Here is a 16,247-nt window from a genome sequence, read left to right as displayed (position 1 = left end):
CCCTAGAGATGAGGCTGTGTATGCTCTACTCTGTCTCCTCAGGGGTAAACAGAGAGGGCTCCCAGGGGCCCTCAGAAGCCTAGAAAGAACTCCAGGAGACTATGGTAAGCTTAGGTTTAGCCTTGTTGAGAAGCCTGTTTGTAACTCTGTAAGATGTGCTTGAGTGATCATTTCTCTAACAAAGAATTAACACACACACACACACACACACACACACACACACACACACAAAACCCTTTGATAGTTTTACTGATCAGCATAACCTTTGCTTTCTCCTTCATAATCCCTAACCCTCTCTGTAAGCTCTATTGAGGCTCTTACCGCATTGAACTCTCCAAAGGAAGCTGGAGAAGGACTGTTAGAGGTGAAGGTTGCCCCTGAACCCAGGCTGTGAACACAGAGAGCAGAAACAGAACGGGGGACTGTAGTCATCCACTTAGTCACTAATGCCTCATCTCGGAGTGATTCTCATTGTGTTCCGCTCAATGGCATTGTGGGGGAAATGGATGTGTGCAGAGGAAGGTAGGGAGAGCCAGCAAGACACAGCTACAGTAACCTAGTTAGACAAATACGTTCCTGAACGGATTCCGTGCAAAGTGTCTCAGGGCTGGAAAAACAACCCAACAAATTGTAGCCAAGGTTCCCAAGAACCAAGAGCTCTGCTTTCAGGCATCTCCTAAAGGATGGGAGGGGCTACATATCAGGGCAGAAGAAAGCCAGTTGTGTCCCAGGAGCTCAGTGGGGAGTAAGAACAGCTTCCAAAGCTTATTGTACTTCTGTACCTATGGAGCAATGGAAGCCACAAACCAAGGCAATGTTTCTTTTTATACTAATGTTGAAACCTCTGTGTGTTTGGGTACCAACTGCAGCTCAATGTCACCAGACATCTAAGGAGTCTTTCGATAGTCGTGATGACAAGCTAGGCTTCTGATAGAGTACTGTGGCTTCCCATTTCTGCTGCCTTCCCGGGAGAGGGGTACTCATCCTGGCATGCTTTCTGCAAGTCAGGCCATAACCAACAGCCAGTGTTTGCCATGTAACAAACAAGGGTTTGTTGAGCAGCATCATGGGGGAACAGCTCAATCAGGATCCTGGGGGCTGGACCCAGGACCTTCTCCTCATTAGCCCAGCTGCCCAGGGCCCCCAGGTTCCTCCCTCTAATAAGTAGCCAGGACACGGCACAATGGAGGTCTGCACAGGCCATAGCTATGGACCAGCTTGGCAAGAGAATCGGAACTCTGCAGGTGGCAACTAGGCTGGGAGCAAATCTAGTGGCCCCAGCTGGACCCCTGGGGACTCCCAGAGAAGTTTCTCAGCCTTGTGAGCAATACCAGCGAAAGTCCACCAGGAAGCTTCCCTCCCTTTCTAAACCTTAGCTTTACCCGCCCCTAGCAGCTGCCTGTCAGGGGCAGATAAATCCCATACAGAACCACTCATCAATCCCAGCTCTTGCTCCCCCTCCCAGAGTTTAAGGCAGGCAGCCACAGCCACCATTCGAACTATAATTGAGGTGCGGATTGCCACGATGATTAAGTTTGTGTGTTTCCTGGCGGGTACGGGGAAGCAGTAGCCCTGCTCACCAGGCTGAATTATGGGGTAGGTCATCCCCTTGTTAGTGGGAATAAATTTTATTAGCTCCACTCATGTTACCCTGTATCTTCCTCTCTTGCTCCTCGGGCCCGTGTGTCTGGGTAATGTCGCCTGCATGCAGGATAAATCAGCAGAACAGATCCCATTATGTTTTGGAACACTGACAGAGACACAGTAATGACATGGAGAATGGTACTGGGTTTTTCTTTGCTCTTGGGGATGCCGATATGTGTATGTGGACAGTATATGGGGCCAGACTCACTGGGGAGAAGGGATCTAAATGGGCAAATAGAATGAGGAAAGTGCCCTCGGTTGGCCCTTTGCTCTCTAACTTTGCTAATAAAATGAGAGCAGTTGCCAGTGTGTGGGTGTGTGATCATTCCCTTCAGCCTTGCAAAATTAAAGGACACCGGAGAAGAAAAGCAACAAGACTGTGACTCAAAAGATGTCTTCTTCTGGTGCACTGTCTGAGCTTTCCTCCTGTGTGCATGGAGAAAGGGAGGCAGGCCTGCAAACAAGCACATCCTAGGGACTAAGACACTGAATGTAACTTCAGTTAGCCATAGCCCAAACCTCTCCAAAGAAGATACTGATGGTGCAGATCCCGCAATAAACCACAGGGACGGTATAACCAGAGGTGAGGGTGCAGGGCAGGGCCGGGATCATTTGTATTCATCAAGGGGCTCTGGGCCTACCCTTCCTTTCTAATAATATCCGTGTGTTTCTTTTTACTTTTTATTAGTTATATATTGTCTCACTAACTTCTCTTTAGCATAAAATTAGAGCAGAAGTGAAACTATTTACTGGCCTTTTTGATAGCTCATGAGCTGGCACTGTGCTGAAACCCTGAGTAGATGAAATGAATCAAAGGGAAACCCATATCTGGAGTGATCAGAAGTAATACATGTGTTGATTGGCAAGATGTCCAGCATCCCATTTCAGGTTGTGCTACGCCAAACTGAATGAGGCTCATGTGCACCAATACACATACACATTTGTATACTCAAGAGAGGAATATCATTGTGTTCACGGCTGAAGGTAGTGTGTGAGCAGGGGAGGAAAGAAGCCACAGATACAAGACAAAAGGTGATGAAGCATGCTTTAGAGCAAGATGGCGAGAAGCAACAAGAGGGGGCATGGGCACAGGGAAGGTATGTGCACGTGTGGGCATATGTACTTGAGTGCATGACACTGTGCTGAACTTGGGAAGTGATGTCTCAGCATGCTGAGGGTCCATGGCCTCAAGTCATAGCTCAGAAACTTACAGACTGAGTCTCTTGAATGTGCCTATATTAAAATTTGGTATTTATGGTTCTTGGTTTCTACAGTCAACACCCCCCCCAACACCCCCCAAAACACACACACACACACACACACACACACACACACCACATTAACCTGCTGGCCTCCCAAGTGGCATCCTGAGAGAACGCATTAAGCCAACCTTGAACTTCCTCCTACCAGACCTAGCTCATGCCCCTAGGACTTGGTCATCATCACATGACTGCAAAAGATTCAGATGGAACTTCTACGCAAACCTTGCTGATCAAGGCTAAGATAGATGAGTAGCTTTAGACCTGGACACCTAGTACGGGAGCTACACTGGGGGAGACAGAGAAACCTTTGTCTTGGGGTGGTCTTATAACAGACATCTGAATTTTAAATAAGAAAATTGTGTACTTAAAGGACTTGCAATATGGGTACCTACTGGGACACAAATGTGGTACTCCTTGAACTTTTTCAGTGGTCTGTAGTGTTGGCAAGATTGATTGGAATAAGAAAGGAGGCAGGGTGAGGAAGAGGAGGAGTTCCTGGACCAAGGGAGTGTGTGTGCCAAGCAAAGAGAGGAACTCTTGCCTCTCACCATAACAGGAAACAACCCCATGTAATCAGAGCCCAGCTTCCTGCTGACAGAGAAACGAAAACAGCCCAAGCACAGCCGCTGAGACTGGCCTGGGATAGCTGCCTGGCTATTCCGGATGCCCGTTTTCATGGAGTTCAGGATCTCAGGCGCCAGGCAAACCTGAGTGACCAGCTATGCTGGGACACAAGGCCAGCCTGATTCCAAGGGGATGACCCTGCCTACTTCCTGGGACTACCACCTGCTGTGTTTGGGAAACAAATGAGTCACATAGCATGTAGGGACAGGGTTCTCCTTTATATCAGTGATGTATGCTGTTGGGCAGGAAATAAAAATGAAGCTAGTTATTGTATCTCTGGGACACTCACGGGGCAGGCAAGGCCAGTGGGTAAACCTTCAAGCCATATGGCCCCTTAGCCCAGCCATAATTTTTCTGGACAGGCCTCTGGAACCTTAGGAGATGTTTCCAGGCTGCCTTAACTTAGAGAACCCCCTTTGTACCTGATTCTCAGTGTCTGGGACCACTCATTACCTATTCTGTCTAGATGGTCCTTGCATAGGAACCTTGCCTATGCAGACAGGTTCTACTGAGACATGGCATGGGGGAAGTAGTGGGTTTAGAATTTAGACACACGGTATGTTCTAGACTGCTAATTACATGGTATTGAGGTAAGTGCTTGGCCCTTTGTCCCTTTATCCCCTTGGGGCTTGGAGCCTGACTATTCTGCTTTTCTATAGGGCTCTGGAAACACGAAGCACCTTGCACACTGTCAGAGCAGGGCTGTACAACGGTGTGATGGCCCTCACTCTCTACTCCCAGTTATGAGAGCCTGACAGGTGACTGATGATGGTTCAAAACAAGAGTCCCTGCCCCATGGACCTAGCTTTTTCTAGCAAAAGGTCACTCTGAGGTCAAAGCTCACAGGGAAGAGGAAGTGATTTGTATCCACTCTGTGTCTGTCTCCCATTATCGGCCCTAGACTAGTGCTGCCTGATGCTTCTTAGCTGGTTTCAAACTCAGACTTCAGGAAATGGAGTGGCAGACACTCCCTTGACTACAACCTTTGTCCCATCTACAGGCTGTAGTGATCGGCTTCCCTTCCACATTCCTGGAGACTGAGGTCTTTCCTTGATCTTGGCCACTCTATTGCCTAGCAGCCTAAAACATTCCCAGGATTTAAGATGTTTCTCTACTGATCAGCTTACTTGGAGCCGGAGATCTTGGCTCTGTGAAGGAACCCAGCAAGTTGAAAAGGAAGAGTAATGTAGGGATCCAAGTTCAGGACAGCCCCTAGACTCATGAAGGACACAGACCCTTAGCTCACTACAGTGCACTCCCCAGAGCGGGCAGCCTATTCCATATGGGTCCCATAGCCTTAGAGGTATGTGCTCCATCCATAGACAGAGAGTTGCAGGGAGCCTTTGAAGTAGGCTACAAACGGGGCCAGGGCCTGAGCCAATAGTGAGAAGCTACAGGAATAGAAATTCCAGACTGATTAGCCTTCTTAGGTGCCTTCCTAACGGATTGGCCTCAGGTTATTCTTCAGGCCCTTGAGTCCCAGCACAGCCTAAGACCTATCAGATCATTGCAGGTCTCGTATGCCTAGGCTTTCATGAGATCCTCTGAGCAATATGCAAGCTCCCCTGCCTTCATTATTGGATGCCTTTTCCATTTGGATTAGAGAAGACCGAGACCCAGGAAAAGAAAGTCTCAAAAAGCAAAGTTGGGGGCTGATCCTATCCCCCCCCAAACACCTAAAGACACCTTACCAGCTCCCACGGTGTCCACACCCAACATAGAGCAGGGACTGACAGTTTCTGATGTCTCTATACTCAGAGATGCTCAGTCACAGGAGGCTTCAAGCTGTTCCCGGCCTTCTCTCTGACATGAACACAGCCAGCCTTCAGGCCCATGGGGAGCAGAAGTACCACTGCACTCTCTGACAGTCTCAGTCGGAAGGCTCTGGATTCAGGAGGTAACCAAGTGACCTAGGGTCAGACTACTTTCAGCTCTGAGTTCAGGGAAAGAAATATAGGTCTCGGGAAATGGAAGAGGCCATATAAGCTCAATAAATATCTTCTGATAAGCATTCTAGCTTACAGAATTAGGATAAAATGTGTAACCAAAACAAATCTCTGATCATAGCCCCTTCATTAGCTCTAAATGTTATAACTATAATAAAACCCACAGGTATTCCCCATCTCCCACCCTAAAAAGTTAACTTCTTAAAGTTGTAACCTCCTTTGACTACTTCCAGTAGCAGCAACCCATGGGACAAATCCAGCTGTAATGGTAAATTTTATGTAAGCTTGACACGAGCTGGATTGAAGAACTCTCAACAGAGTAAAGCCTCCATAAGGTTTGCCTGTGGGCATCGCCTTTGTTTATGATTGATAAGGGAGGACCCGCCCCACTGTGGAAAGTACCACTTCTAGACTAGTGGTCCTGGGTGCTACACAAAAGTTATCTAAGCAAGCCATAAGGAGCAAGCCAGTCATCTGCATTCCTCCATGGCCTCTGCATCAGATCCTGCCTCCAGCTTCCACCTTGGCTTCCCTTAGTGATGGACTACGATACGGAACTGTGAGTTTGAATAACCCCTTTCTCTCCAACTAACTTCTGATTATGTTGTTTATCACAATAATAGAAACCCCTAACTAAGACACTGTCTGAGACTCGGTTCCCACTTTACAGACGCAGAGGAAGCCCCAGATTCAGAGCCAAAAGAAGATTCCAGAGTTCACATTGTCCATTCTCTGTCTCTAGACTAGAAGAAACAACAGCACTGGGGACAGGCCACAGGAAAGCCAGATGCCAACATAGCTGACACTGAGGACAGTGTGGCAGTACCATCTGGCTGATGCTGACATTGTGCCGTATGGAACATGTGTGGTCTGAGCTGAGCCCAAATGAACTGTAACAAGAGAGCCTGTGCAAAGGAACATGGGTATCAACCAAATCAAAGGAAACTGATACTGTGTATTAAAAGCTGGCCTGGTCTTTTTAGGACTGGCTGGGAGACAGCCCTAGCCCTGTGCAGTTTCTGGCCTCCCCCTCCCTATTCTCAGCTCTGAACTCGCCTCTAACTTGAAAGGGCTAATTAAAGCCAAAAGAAAAAAAAATCAAAAGCTTGTTATCTGGCTCCATTACTCCAGTCCTGGCATTGGTCTGCCTCGCAAAGCTGTGCTCCCTCTGTTCTCTCCAAGGATACCATGCAGTGTTAGGGCCTGCTGCTCTGTGGGCCTCTGGGGTGAACTTGGCTTTTCTGTTACAGCAGGAGCAAAAACAGGATAGATACCTGTTCACAAAGTGGACCCCTGCAGATGCTGTTGCTCCCAAAAGCAAAGCCAAAAACAATTGTCAAGCAAATTTTCTAAAGAAAACTGTGAGGGATTCCAAAACCCTCTGATCTCAAAAGAACTATCTGTTTGGTGATCAGATAACCACACCATTTTCTGGCATAAGCAATGTATGCACAGAAGTGCATGTAAAGGTATTGGTAGAGATATTTAATGCAATGTATTCAAGTGTGTCAGAGTACTCAAATATAAAGTAGATATTCAAAGAAGACACTATGGGTTGAAGTTCTCCCTGCCCAAATGCAAATTTAAATTTGACTGCATTTTAACAATATCAAGAGATTCCTGGATAATGGGTCTGTTGAGGAGCTACGTGGTTAAAGCACTTATATAGGTATGAATCCTGAGTTTGGAGTTTACAGAATCCCATGTACACACTTGGCAGGTGTAGCAGCCTACCTATAATTCCAGCCTTTAAGGGGAGATGGAAAAGTCTCCTAAGCAAGCTGTCTAGCAAAACTAGCCATATTGCTGAGCTCTGTGTTTGACTGAAAGACTCTACTCTCAGGGAATAAGTTGGAAGGGTGACTGAGAATAATTTCCCCTATCAACCTTATGATCTACACACACACTAAGTCTACACACTCTCCCAGAATACATAGGAAAATAAAAGAAGAGGTAGGAATGTTGTGGATTGTCCTGCAGCCATTTGAATTTTGATGTCAATTCCACTTCCCCAAGAAGGAATGCCTAGTCACATACTCAGGTGACTTCATCAGAACCTTCTTCCCATTTAAATTTGTAAAAATAAAGGGGGAGAGCTGGTGATTGGGCAGGGGAACGGAAGGTGGAAAGAGAGGGTCAGAGGAGAAGAAGGAGAAGGAGAGGAAGAAGAAGGGGTCAAGATGGAGCTCAAGAAGAATAAGCTGGATCCGAGTGGAGTTAATTGGCCTTAGGTAGATATAAATATTTTAAGGATTTTATAGGTCTTTTATCTTATATGGAAGGGCAGTTTGTATCTTTGTCCTTTGAATACAATCTTATTCTACAGAGGGTTTGTGGATTGAGAATTGAATATATAAACCTGTATGGAAAGCTATCGAGCCTTAGAGTCACGTTAGTGTTGGGTGATGGGGTAAAGAAGCACGCCGGGACGGTAATTCCGCCAGGACCGAGGCAGTAGGACAGGCAGAATGAACCGGCAGGGAAGGGAACTGTGCAGAGTATGGCCTGCGGAGCGAGTGACAGACTCCATGCGCCTGACTCCATACTAGAAGCGGTGCCTGCAGAATGAGACTGCTGGGGGTCGATAAAGAGATAAACCAGATTTATTTTTAATATATATTTTAATAACTAATAATATTAAATATCTTACTGCAACGTAAGATAGTTAAGAGATGGTTAATGAGTGGGTTCATTGATTGTTATTGTATTTTGCTATTGTTTGTCAAGACATGGTTTTTCTTCATATCCCTGGCTGTCCTGGAACTCGCTATGTAGACTAGTCTGGGCTCTCAAATTCACTTTGACCCACCTCTCTCTGCCTCCTAAATTCTGGAATTAAGCACATGTGCCACCGCTCCTGGCTTGGAGTGTTTCTTTCATTGTGGGAGTGGGTTAAGGATGAGATGAGTCAGCTCTGTCTCTCTCCTGCCTTGCCTTCACCCTCCTGTCATATACCATACAGCAAGTAAGACCTCAACAAATGTACATACTTGGTTGTAGACTATGGGAACCTCTAAAACTACGTCAAATACATTTCTGCTCCCAATCGGTGGTCCAAACTTGTCATTCCACTAGAAGTATGAGGGTTTTTCTATACTCATCTTCTACTGACCTGAGTTTAAGTGTTCAATAAACTTGCATACTGCACAGCACAAATGTGGTTTATCACTGACTGCCTACATTTAGGAACACTGCAGAGTCCCCAAAGTTCATAACATCCCTACAGATCCTCTTGACTATATAATCTACCACCCAAAATAAGTGGCTCCAGGATTCTTCCCTTCCTGAAAGACTATGACCTATAGGCTGAAACAAACCCTTTTCTCCCCAAGTTGCTTTTAGTTGTGGTCTTTATCCCAGCAATAGAAACCCCAGAAAGATCTCTTTTCCATGGCACTATGAACACAGCATATGCCTTATACATATGGATGATCTCTTTCTATCTCCCCTTTACTCTCATTTGCCATTTTAAGAGACATGCAAGGGGATAAAATAAAACCAGAATTCTCTAAAATCCCATGTCTATTTCAAATGCAGAATGACTTCCCATGTTAAAGCACTTGCCTTATCTGAATCTCCCATCATTTTACTCTAAGCTGCTCCACCAGGCCAAATTACAAAAAACATCAACTTTACATGTTTTCATCCACTCATAGCCCTGTTTCTCATAACCAACAATAAGAGACCAGAATGACAGGCCAACAAAAAATAAACATTTTAGCTCTAGCTGATGACTTCAGACTAAAGTTGCTTAGCTGGTGATAGACCAAATTAATGAGACCCAAAATGAAGACCCATTGAAACCCCGTAGAAACTACAAAATCTGGGGTCCTTATCGACCACTGTCCAGACCCATAAGAACCCTCCTTACTTACCGCACTGCTGCAAGGGATGTCCTTCACCTTGAGCCAGGCCAGGTCTAGTGTTCCCTCACCCCTATAACAGGACTGCAGGCGGTCCTTAATGCGATCATTGATCTGCTTCAAGATGAAGATGCACAGGGCAGACTCATCCAGAGATTTCATCTTCCGCTTCTGGCCCTTGGAGAAGACAGTGAAGAGGAGGTCATCATCTGGGTGAACTCTCAGGGTCTGGCCAAGCACTGCACCAGCTTTGGACAGGTAGGCGGCCTGTAACAAGCGATACTCCACCCCATTGCGCTCACAACCAATGGGCACCTCTACGTAGGAGTTGAAGGCTGTGTCCTCTTTGCAAAGCCTCACAAGCTTTGAGGTGTACACCTGCTCCTTTGTCGTGGAACCTGGGGGAGATACCATCTCTGGCTGAAGGGTCAAGAAGTAGACAAAATTGCCACTGCTGAAACCATAGACATAGTAGATGTCAAAGTCAGGGATAACCGTGAAGGTGTCTGAAGGGATCTTAATCATAGAGGCCACAAATTCATCATGGAAAACATAAGCAAACATGCCATCTGCCTCAGAGTTCTTAGTCAGCTTCCTGCTGGAGATGGTAGGAAAATATTCAGGTTTTCCATCTACTGCCGTGGCAATAAAGAGTTTATCATCAAAGTTGCTGTAGGAAACGATCACCCCAAAGACTGAACCACTCTCGTTAACTCCCGAGAGGTAATGCTCCTTCTTGTGAAAGGGCTCTCCCAACTTGAAGAGGTCCTCTAGCCTCAGGAGCTTGCAGATGCCCTGGTACAGGCTCCCACATGCAATCAGCCTGTTTTCTTTGTAGTCTATAAGCAGCATCTTGTTGACATTATTAGTGCTGGCCAGGGGCTCATTGCAGGTCTGAACGATCCGAGGTGGGTAACACTTGGGGTTGTCCTCGTCTGGTCCTGTCTGATGAGTCACCAAGACCTTGAGGTCACTAGAGAGCTTGTAGATCCTGTTGACAGCCCCCAAATAAATGTGCCCTGTCCTCTCATCCACCACAAGGTGGTTGAAACCCTCAGTAGGCTCCCCTCGAAATGTGACAAAAGAGGGCTTCTGAGACAGCTTGGGTGGCTGATGTGGAAGCAAAGTAGAGGAACCCATCCCTACCACCAGCAGGTGGGAGAGCAGGCAAGTCCAGTTCCAGGGCATGGCTTTCATCTCAGACACTGGTCCTCTCAGACACAGCAGCACTCCAATACAATCTTCCCTTCGGGGGGCCAGGACTCAGCAGGGTCGTCTCCCCTAGTAAAGAAAAAAAGATTTAACTGTGAGTGATCCATGACAGGGCTTTGTGGTGCCTTCAGAACTGCTTGAATTTGGTATATACATGGTACTGACCTGCCCTGGGATAGCCAGAGGCCAGCTTAGGTGAGTGAGTTGGTAACTGGCAGCCTTAATACACCTTATCAGTAATAATGAAGGTGATAATTGTCATGGTGATAGTGATGGTGAGGATGGTAGTGGTGTTGCTAATAGGAAGCAACATTGCCTGCTGAGTATCTGGCTTTGCATCAATCCCTGGCCAATACCTCTAGATACTGTCTCATTTCATCTTAGCAACTAGTTCATGGTGAGTATCTTCCAACTGACCTTCTAGATTTAAGATCTATACTTTTCTGTACATACAAAGTTGACACACACGGACTCTGCATTAGTGGGTTCTCTGCTATTGGTCCCAAGTTAGTGATCAAAGTGAGCAGCACTCATAGGCTAGAGGGATGAGCCATCTGTACTGGGGTCTTTTAAGTTCTTTGTCTCCACTGGCTATGGACCATCTCCTGCCCACTCTTTAGGCCTAAGAAATGGTAACAGTGATCTCACTCTTTTTTAACTCAAAAATACAGCACTACCCCTTAAAGAAAGCAGTCTTTTAAGAAGACTCATTACCTTCTACTCAAAATACAAAATTTATACATATTATTACCTGCCAGAACTTTAACTGCTAACAACAGAAGCATGTGATCATTTTATACAACATTTTACACTTAAAGAACATCAGTATATGAGACATTTGTGGCTTGTACCACCAATACTGGGAAGAGCTGTGTAAGTAGTCCATAGTAGGTCTTTATTTGATCCTTTCTCATTTGATCTCAGCCTCTCACAGCAAGAGCTGGACTGCACTTCCTTTTATGCACACAGAATGGCTAAGGCTGACACCTTCTGTGAGGCACCCACTACAGCTGCTGTCCTAGACCCTCTTTGTCCTTCCTATTTCCTCTACCCGATGGTACAGTGAGGTTAAAATAAAAGCCGACATCCCCATCCCTTCCATCTTCATCGGTCGCCAGCACACACTGGATACATGACCCAGCTATCTTCATCAGCCCCCAGCACACACTGGATACATGACCGACATCCCCATCCCTTCCATCTTCATCGGCCCCCAGCACACACTGGATACATGACCCAGCTATGAGCTCTTCCATCATTTTAATGAGGTACATCTTGATGGCCTCCAATGCTGACACTCCTCTGTCTCTTGTAGTGGAACCTCCCCTGCCTCCTACATTTTTCTTTGAAAGGAGAAAAAAAGATAATTCAGAAACCATCTGACAATAAAGAAACAAACAAATCATCTCTAGGGGACAAAATGACCATCCATCCTAGAAGTTTCCTTTCCTTCTATTCAGTGCACTTTCTGCATGAGTTTCAGCACCCCATTTCTTCCAGATTGGATAGGGCCAGGATAGCCAATATCTTATTTAGGCTCATCTCCACTCTGTGGGATTTTTCGTTCTCCCAAGCTCCTAAAACAATGAGCGTATGGGATGAGATAAATTGTTGAAGTAAAAAAAATCACCAGAGCAGGAAGAAAGTACAAGCCAGCCAGACACCAGAGAAGAGGGGGAAAGAAATAATAAATAATAATAACAACAATAATAAAGACTTTATATTGTCAGCCAAAATCCTAAGGAATAAACACCTCAGCAAGACATTAGAGAAAGAAGGCCCTTACAGAAGTCCTGTAAACTAAGGGCCTTCATATATTTACTCACACATCCCAAACATATACTCGGAGTATATACAACAAAGGCAAGATATTTTAGAACTTCTGTGCCGGGCTGTCAGCTTCCTGTCAAGCCAGGTGAAAGCACTAGAAAGAACCTGACCTACTGCATGGGATGAGGTGTGAACTGGTGTGACTTTGGGAATTCTTACTTGAGGAGAGGGAACAGGGAGCAGGCTATCAGAAACCTTGTCAGGGAGTCGAGTTTGAGTCAAACCACAAACTTGGAGAGGATAGGCAAAGCTAGACGAAAAGAGCCTTCTTGGGAGAGTAGCCAAAATAGAAGTATCCAACCAGGGTGTGGACGAGGAAGCCACAGCTTGGAGAACACAGCTCAAGCTTCAGAAAGAAGGTATGGCAGAAGAGAGAATTGCTGAGAAATCAAGACTAAGATGCACAGAGATGGGGAAAGAGAACAAACTTAAGTAAAACACGGAGAAGTCTCTTAGAGAGGCACCTCCATGCCCTCTATAAAAGCCCTCCCTCTTCACTGGAGGAAAGTTAGAGCTGAGGGTCTATGAGATCCAGGAGCCATTTTCTGTCTTAACCACTAGTGCATCCATGTGACCAGAGTCCTGGCCAGCATGCAGTGGAGGCACAACAACCATTTCTTGACTGGCAGAGAGGCCAGAAGCAGAGAGAAATAGCAGCACGTGTGCAGGATTGGCTATGCTCCAGGCCCCATGCAAGGGAAATGCTTTCCTCTGTATTAGCTCGTATGGTTATCATGGCTGTCCCTGGAGTAGGATGGTTTTCCCTTTTCTGCAGATGAGGTAGCTAGTTTTTCAATCATATATGACCAGTGAGAGGCAGAGTTAGGGGTGGGATCCGGGGCTATAACACTTCAAAGTCATATGCTTTCTAGAAATGTCTCATCACAGAACCCAGAATATAGAACCCTTGGTGTTCCTGTTTAATTCATATGAGTCCCATGCACAGAGGTCCCAGGATATCACCTACCAAACCCAGGGAAAAATGGGAGTTTCTGTGACCCACATGGAACTACACGGGAGATGACACCTGTTAACGGGCACAGCGATACATGTAGTGGTAGATGTACATGTGATAATACTAAAATATTGGTGAGCACTTGACACAAGGACTCAGTTCTTCACACAGTAGGTGCTGCTATTGTTCTTAATAATGAATGTTAATGAAATTGGGTTAGAAAGGCAAGGATTATAATAAGGGGTTGGTACCTACTGGTTAAAATGACTTTTTTTTCAGGACAAGTCATGAGGAGTCAAGATAGTTCCTCTCAAATTGTCTTTCCAAATCTGAAAACCAGCAAAGATCCTAGATATTTTTTTGAACTAGGTACTCTGGTTAAATGGTACTCAAGCCCCTAACTTTAGAGATAATGAAGGTGATAGGGAAAGGGTTCAGATGAAATCACAGAAGGTCAAGTGGGATAAAAGATGGAGACAAAGGTTAGGAGGAGAGCTCAGTTGGTAAAGGGCTTATCATGCAAACATGAGAACTTGAATTTGATCCCTAAAAAGCATGTTAAAGGGCTGGGCATGCTGGTATATGTTTATAACCCCAGTCCTGGGGAGCCAGACACACAGATCCCTGGGACCCCATTACCAGCCAGCCTAATAGACTCAATGAGTTCTAGGCTAGTGAGAGACTACATCTCAAAAAACAAAGTAGACAGTACCCAAGGCAAGATACATGAGGTTGACCTCTAACCTCTACATGTACAAACGGAAATAGCACATATATGAGCACCCCAACATGTACACACACACACAATCAATCAATGAAACATGAATAAAGGGTGGTAGTGAGGGAGTTCAGACCACCGATTCCCCAGTGTTCTTTCTATCACAGTTGGCCTCCTCTGGCTTTATCTAAACCTGTTCCAACATCTGCTCCCCAGCCTTTGAAAGTGACAGCTATTCGGGCACCATATGCTCTGCTGGCTAACAGGGCTCTTATTGCAGCTCTGCCAACAGCCAAATTCCAGAGGGGCTGGTATGCTCACTACAGACAGGCAAAGGCAGGTTGGGGCACAGCCACAAGCCCTTAGGGAGGGGACTTTCAGAAGACCCTGTATCAGAGCATGCCACGTGCCAGCCACTTGGCCCATCTTACTATATACTTTCGCAGACCCACGGCCAATCTACAGATCCCCAGTCAGTGCCAGGCAAGACAAGGGGAGTTATAATCATGACTTTACTGGTCAGGAAGGGTCCAGAGCTCATTCACCATCTATTAGGCACCAAAATGAGGCACAGTTATGCATCTCAAATACTTATCACTTCTATGTGGGGATGGTGAAATTACGGCTCCTAGAGGAACAGGGGAGCTCACAAGAAATAATGACATGTGCTGGGAATGAACAGCCTCTCTCTCTCTCTCTCTCTCTCTCTCTCTCTCTCTCTCTCTCTCTCTCTCTGTCTGTCTCTCTGTCTCTCTCTCTCCCCAAGAAAAAGGATTGATTAGGAAACAAGAAACAAGAGAAAAGGAAGAGGACATGGTATGAACAAGCATGTGGGTACCAGCTGAACTCACTAAAGACCACACTGTGGGTCTGGCCAATGCCAATTTTCCCACCCTAGCTCAGGACCCACACACAGATGGGCAGAGCCAACAGAAACATTTTAGGGTCACCTAAGGTCATCCTGACCTCACAGGACTGCAAAACTGGATCTTCCCGAGGATGAAGGTGTTTCTCCCAGGATATCAACTCATGTAAATGGAGTCTTTACTCCAAGAATGCCCTAATCCTGATCTAAAAATATTGGTCCAGAAAGAACCTTCTGATACTTCTAATTACTCTCATTCAAAAAGACATTTAGCTGATTTTTAAAATAATTTTAAATTTAAAAAGCACCAACCTTTATTCTTCCATTTACAAACTCAAATCATTTCAAAAGATTCTGAAGTGTTTCCTGAACCAGGCAGGGTGGGTGAAGGGACCATAGGTCACCCACCCCACAGACCAAATCAAACCCAAACACACTGCCACCTCCTCATTGTGAAATCATCCTTTAGCTCTGAGTGGTCTCAGGGGAGATGGAACTCATTTTTAGAAGCTGATCATCATTTTGATTAAAGCAGTTGGGACTGCCTTTGTTTTATATGGCAAGTTTTGAAGAGCTCAAACTAATTTTCATGAGTGCTACCATCCTCTCAGATTCCTGAGTGGCAGAAAGAAAGTTATTATAGAGCAGTTTAAAATAGCAATTAGCTCACAAATTCCTCCAGAATTTACAAGTCATCTTCACACACATTGCCGAGTTTTGACTTCATTGTTCACCCATGACTCTGTTGGGCTACCATTCAATGTGGGCCAAGGATTGCTGGAGCTACCCAAGGGCACAAGTATAAAGAAGATCCTCAAAGAATGAAGCCACGGAGAACAGAAGTGAGCAGAGATGCCCAGGTCCCAGCTCAGGGTATAGATGTTAGGTGGTGTGCATGGCACCAGCTGAGTACCTGCTCCACCCGTACTCATGAGCCACAGGCTTTCCCCTTTCCAAAAGCTAGTTCACGTTCGCTTTTCTGGAGTCACTAATGAAAGAATCATGTTTTCTATTACTGAGATAAATCACCATGACCATATGCAAGTTAGAGGGGGGCATTATTTCAGTTTATGTCTCCACATCTCAGTCTGTCAGAGGGAAGTAAGGACAGAAACTTTAATAGAGCAGGGACCAGACAGAGACGAATGCAGGTGCCATGGAGGAGTGCTGCTTACTGGTTTGCAAAGGCATAGCCTGCTCAGTTCACTTCCTTATAGAAGCCAGCACCACCTGCCCATGGGTGCTACTGGCCACAGTGGGCACTCCCACCTCAATCTTTAACCAGTAAAACACCCTACAGGTTGGCACACAGGCCAATGAGGTGGGAG

At 45.8% G+C, this 16,247-nt stretch overlaps 1 protein-coding gene across 1 annotated transcript in view; it reads right to left on the bottom strand.

The window, feature by feature from the left end:
* PLXNA4 (plexin A4) overlaps positions 1 to 10,536 on the bottom strand; it is a gene marked incomplete at both ends in the record, with an annotated part of 359,522 nt that extends 348,986 nt beyond the window's left edge. Inside the window, one exon of the mRNA XM_080932241.1 lies at positions 9,352 to 10,536. Coding sequence (XP_080788367.1) covers positions 9,352 to 10,536 — 1,185 coding nt within the window. The remainder of the gene's footprint in view (positions 1 to 9,351) is intronic.
* Between the last annotated feature and the right edge of the window lie 5,711 nt (positions 10,537 to 16,247).

This window comes from Micromys minutus (assembly GCF_963924665.1).
Source record: "Micromys minutus genome assembly, chromosome: 18".
Taxonomy (NCBI): domain Eukaryota; kingdom Metazoa; phylum Chordata; class Mammalia; order Rodentia; family Muridae; genus Micromys; species Micromys minutus.
Note: the sequence above shows the minus strand (reverse complement) of the source record. Positions and strands in the feature narration are given on the sequence as shown.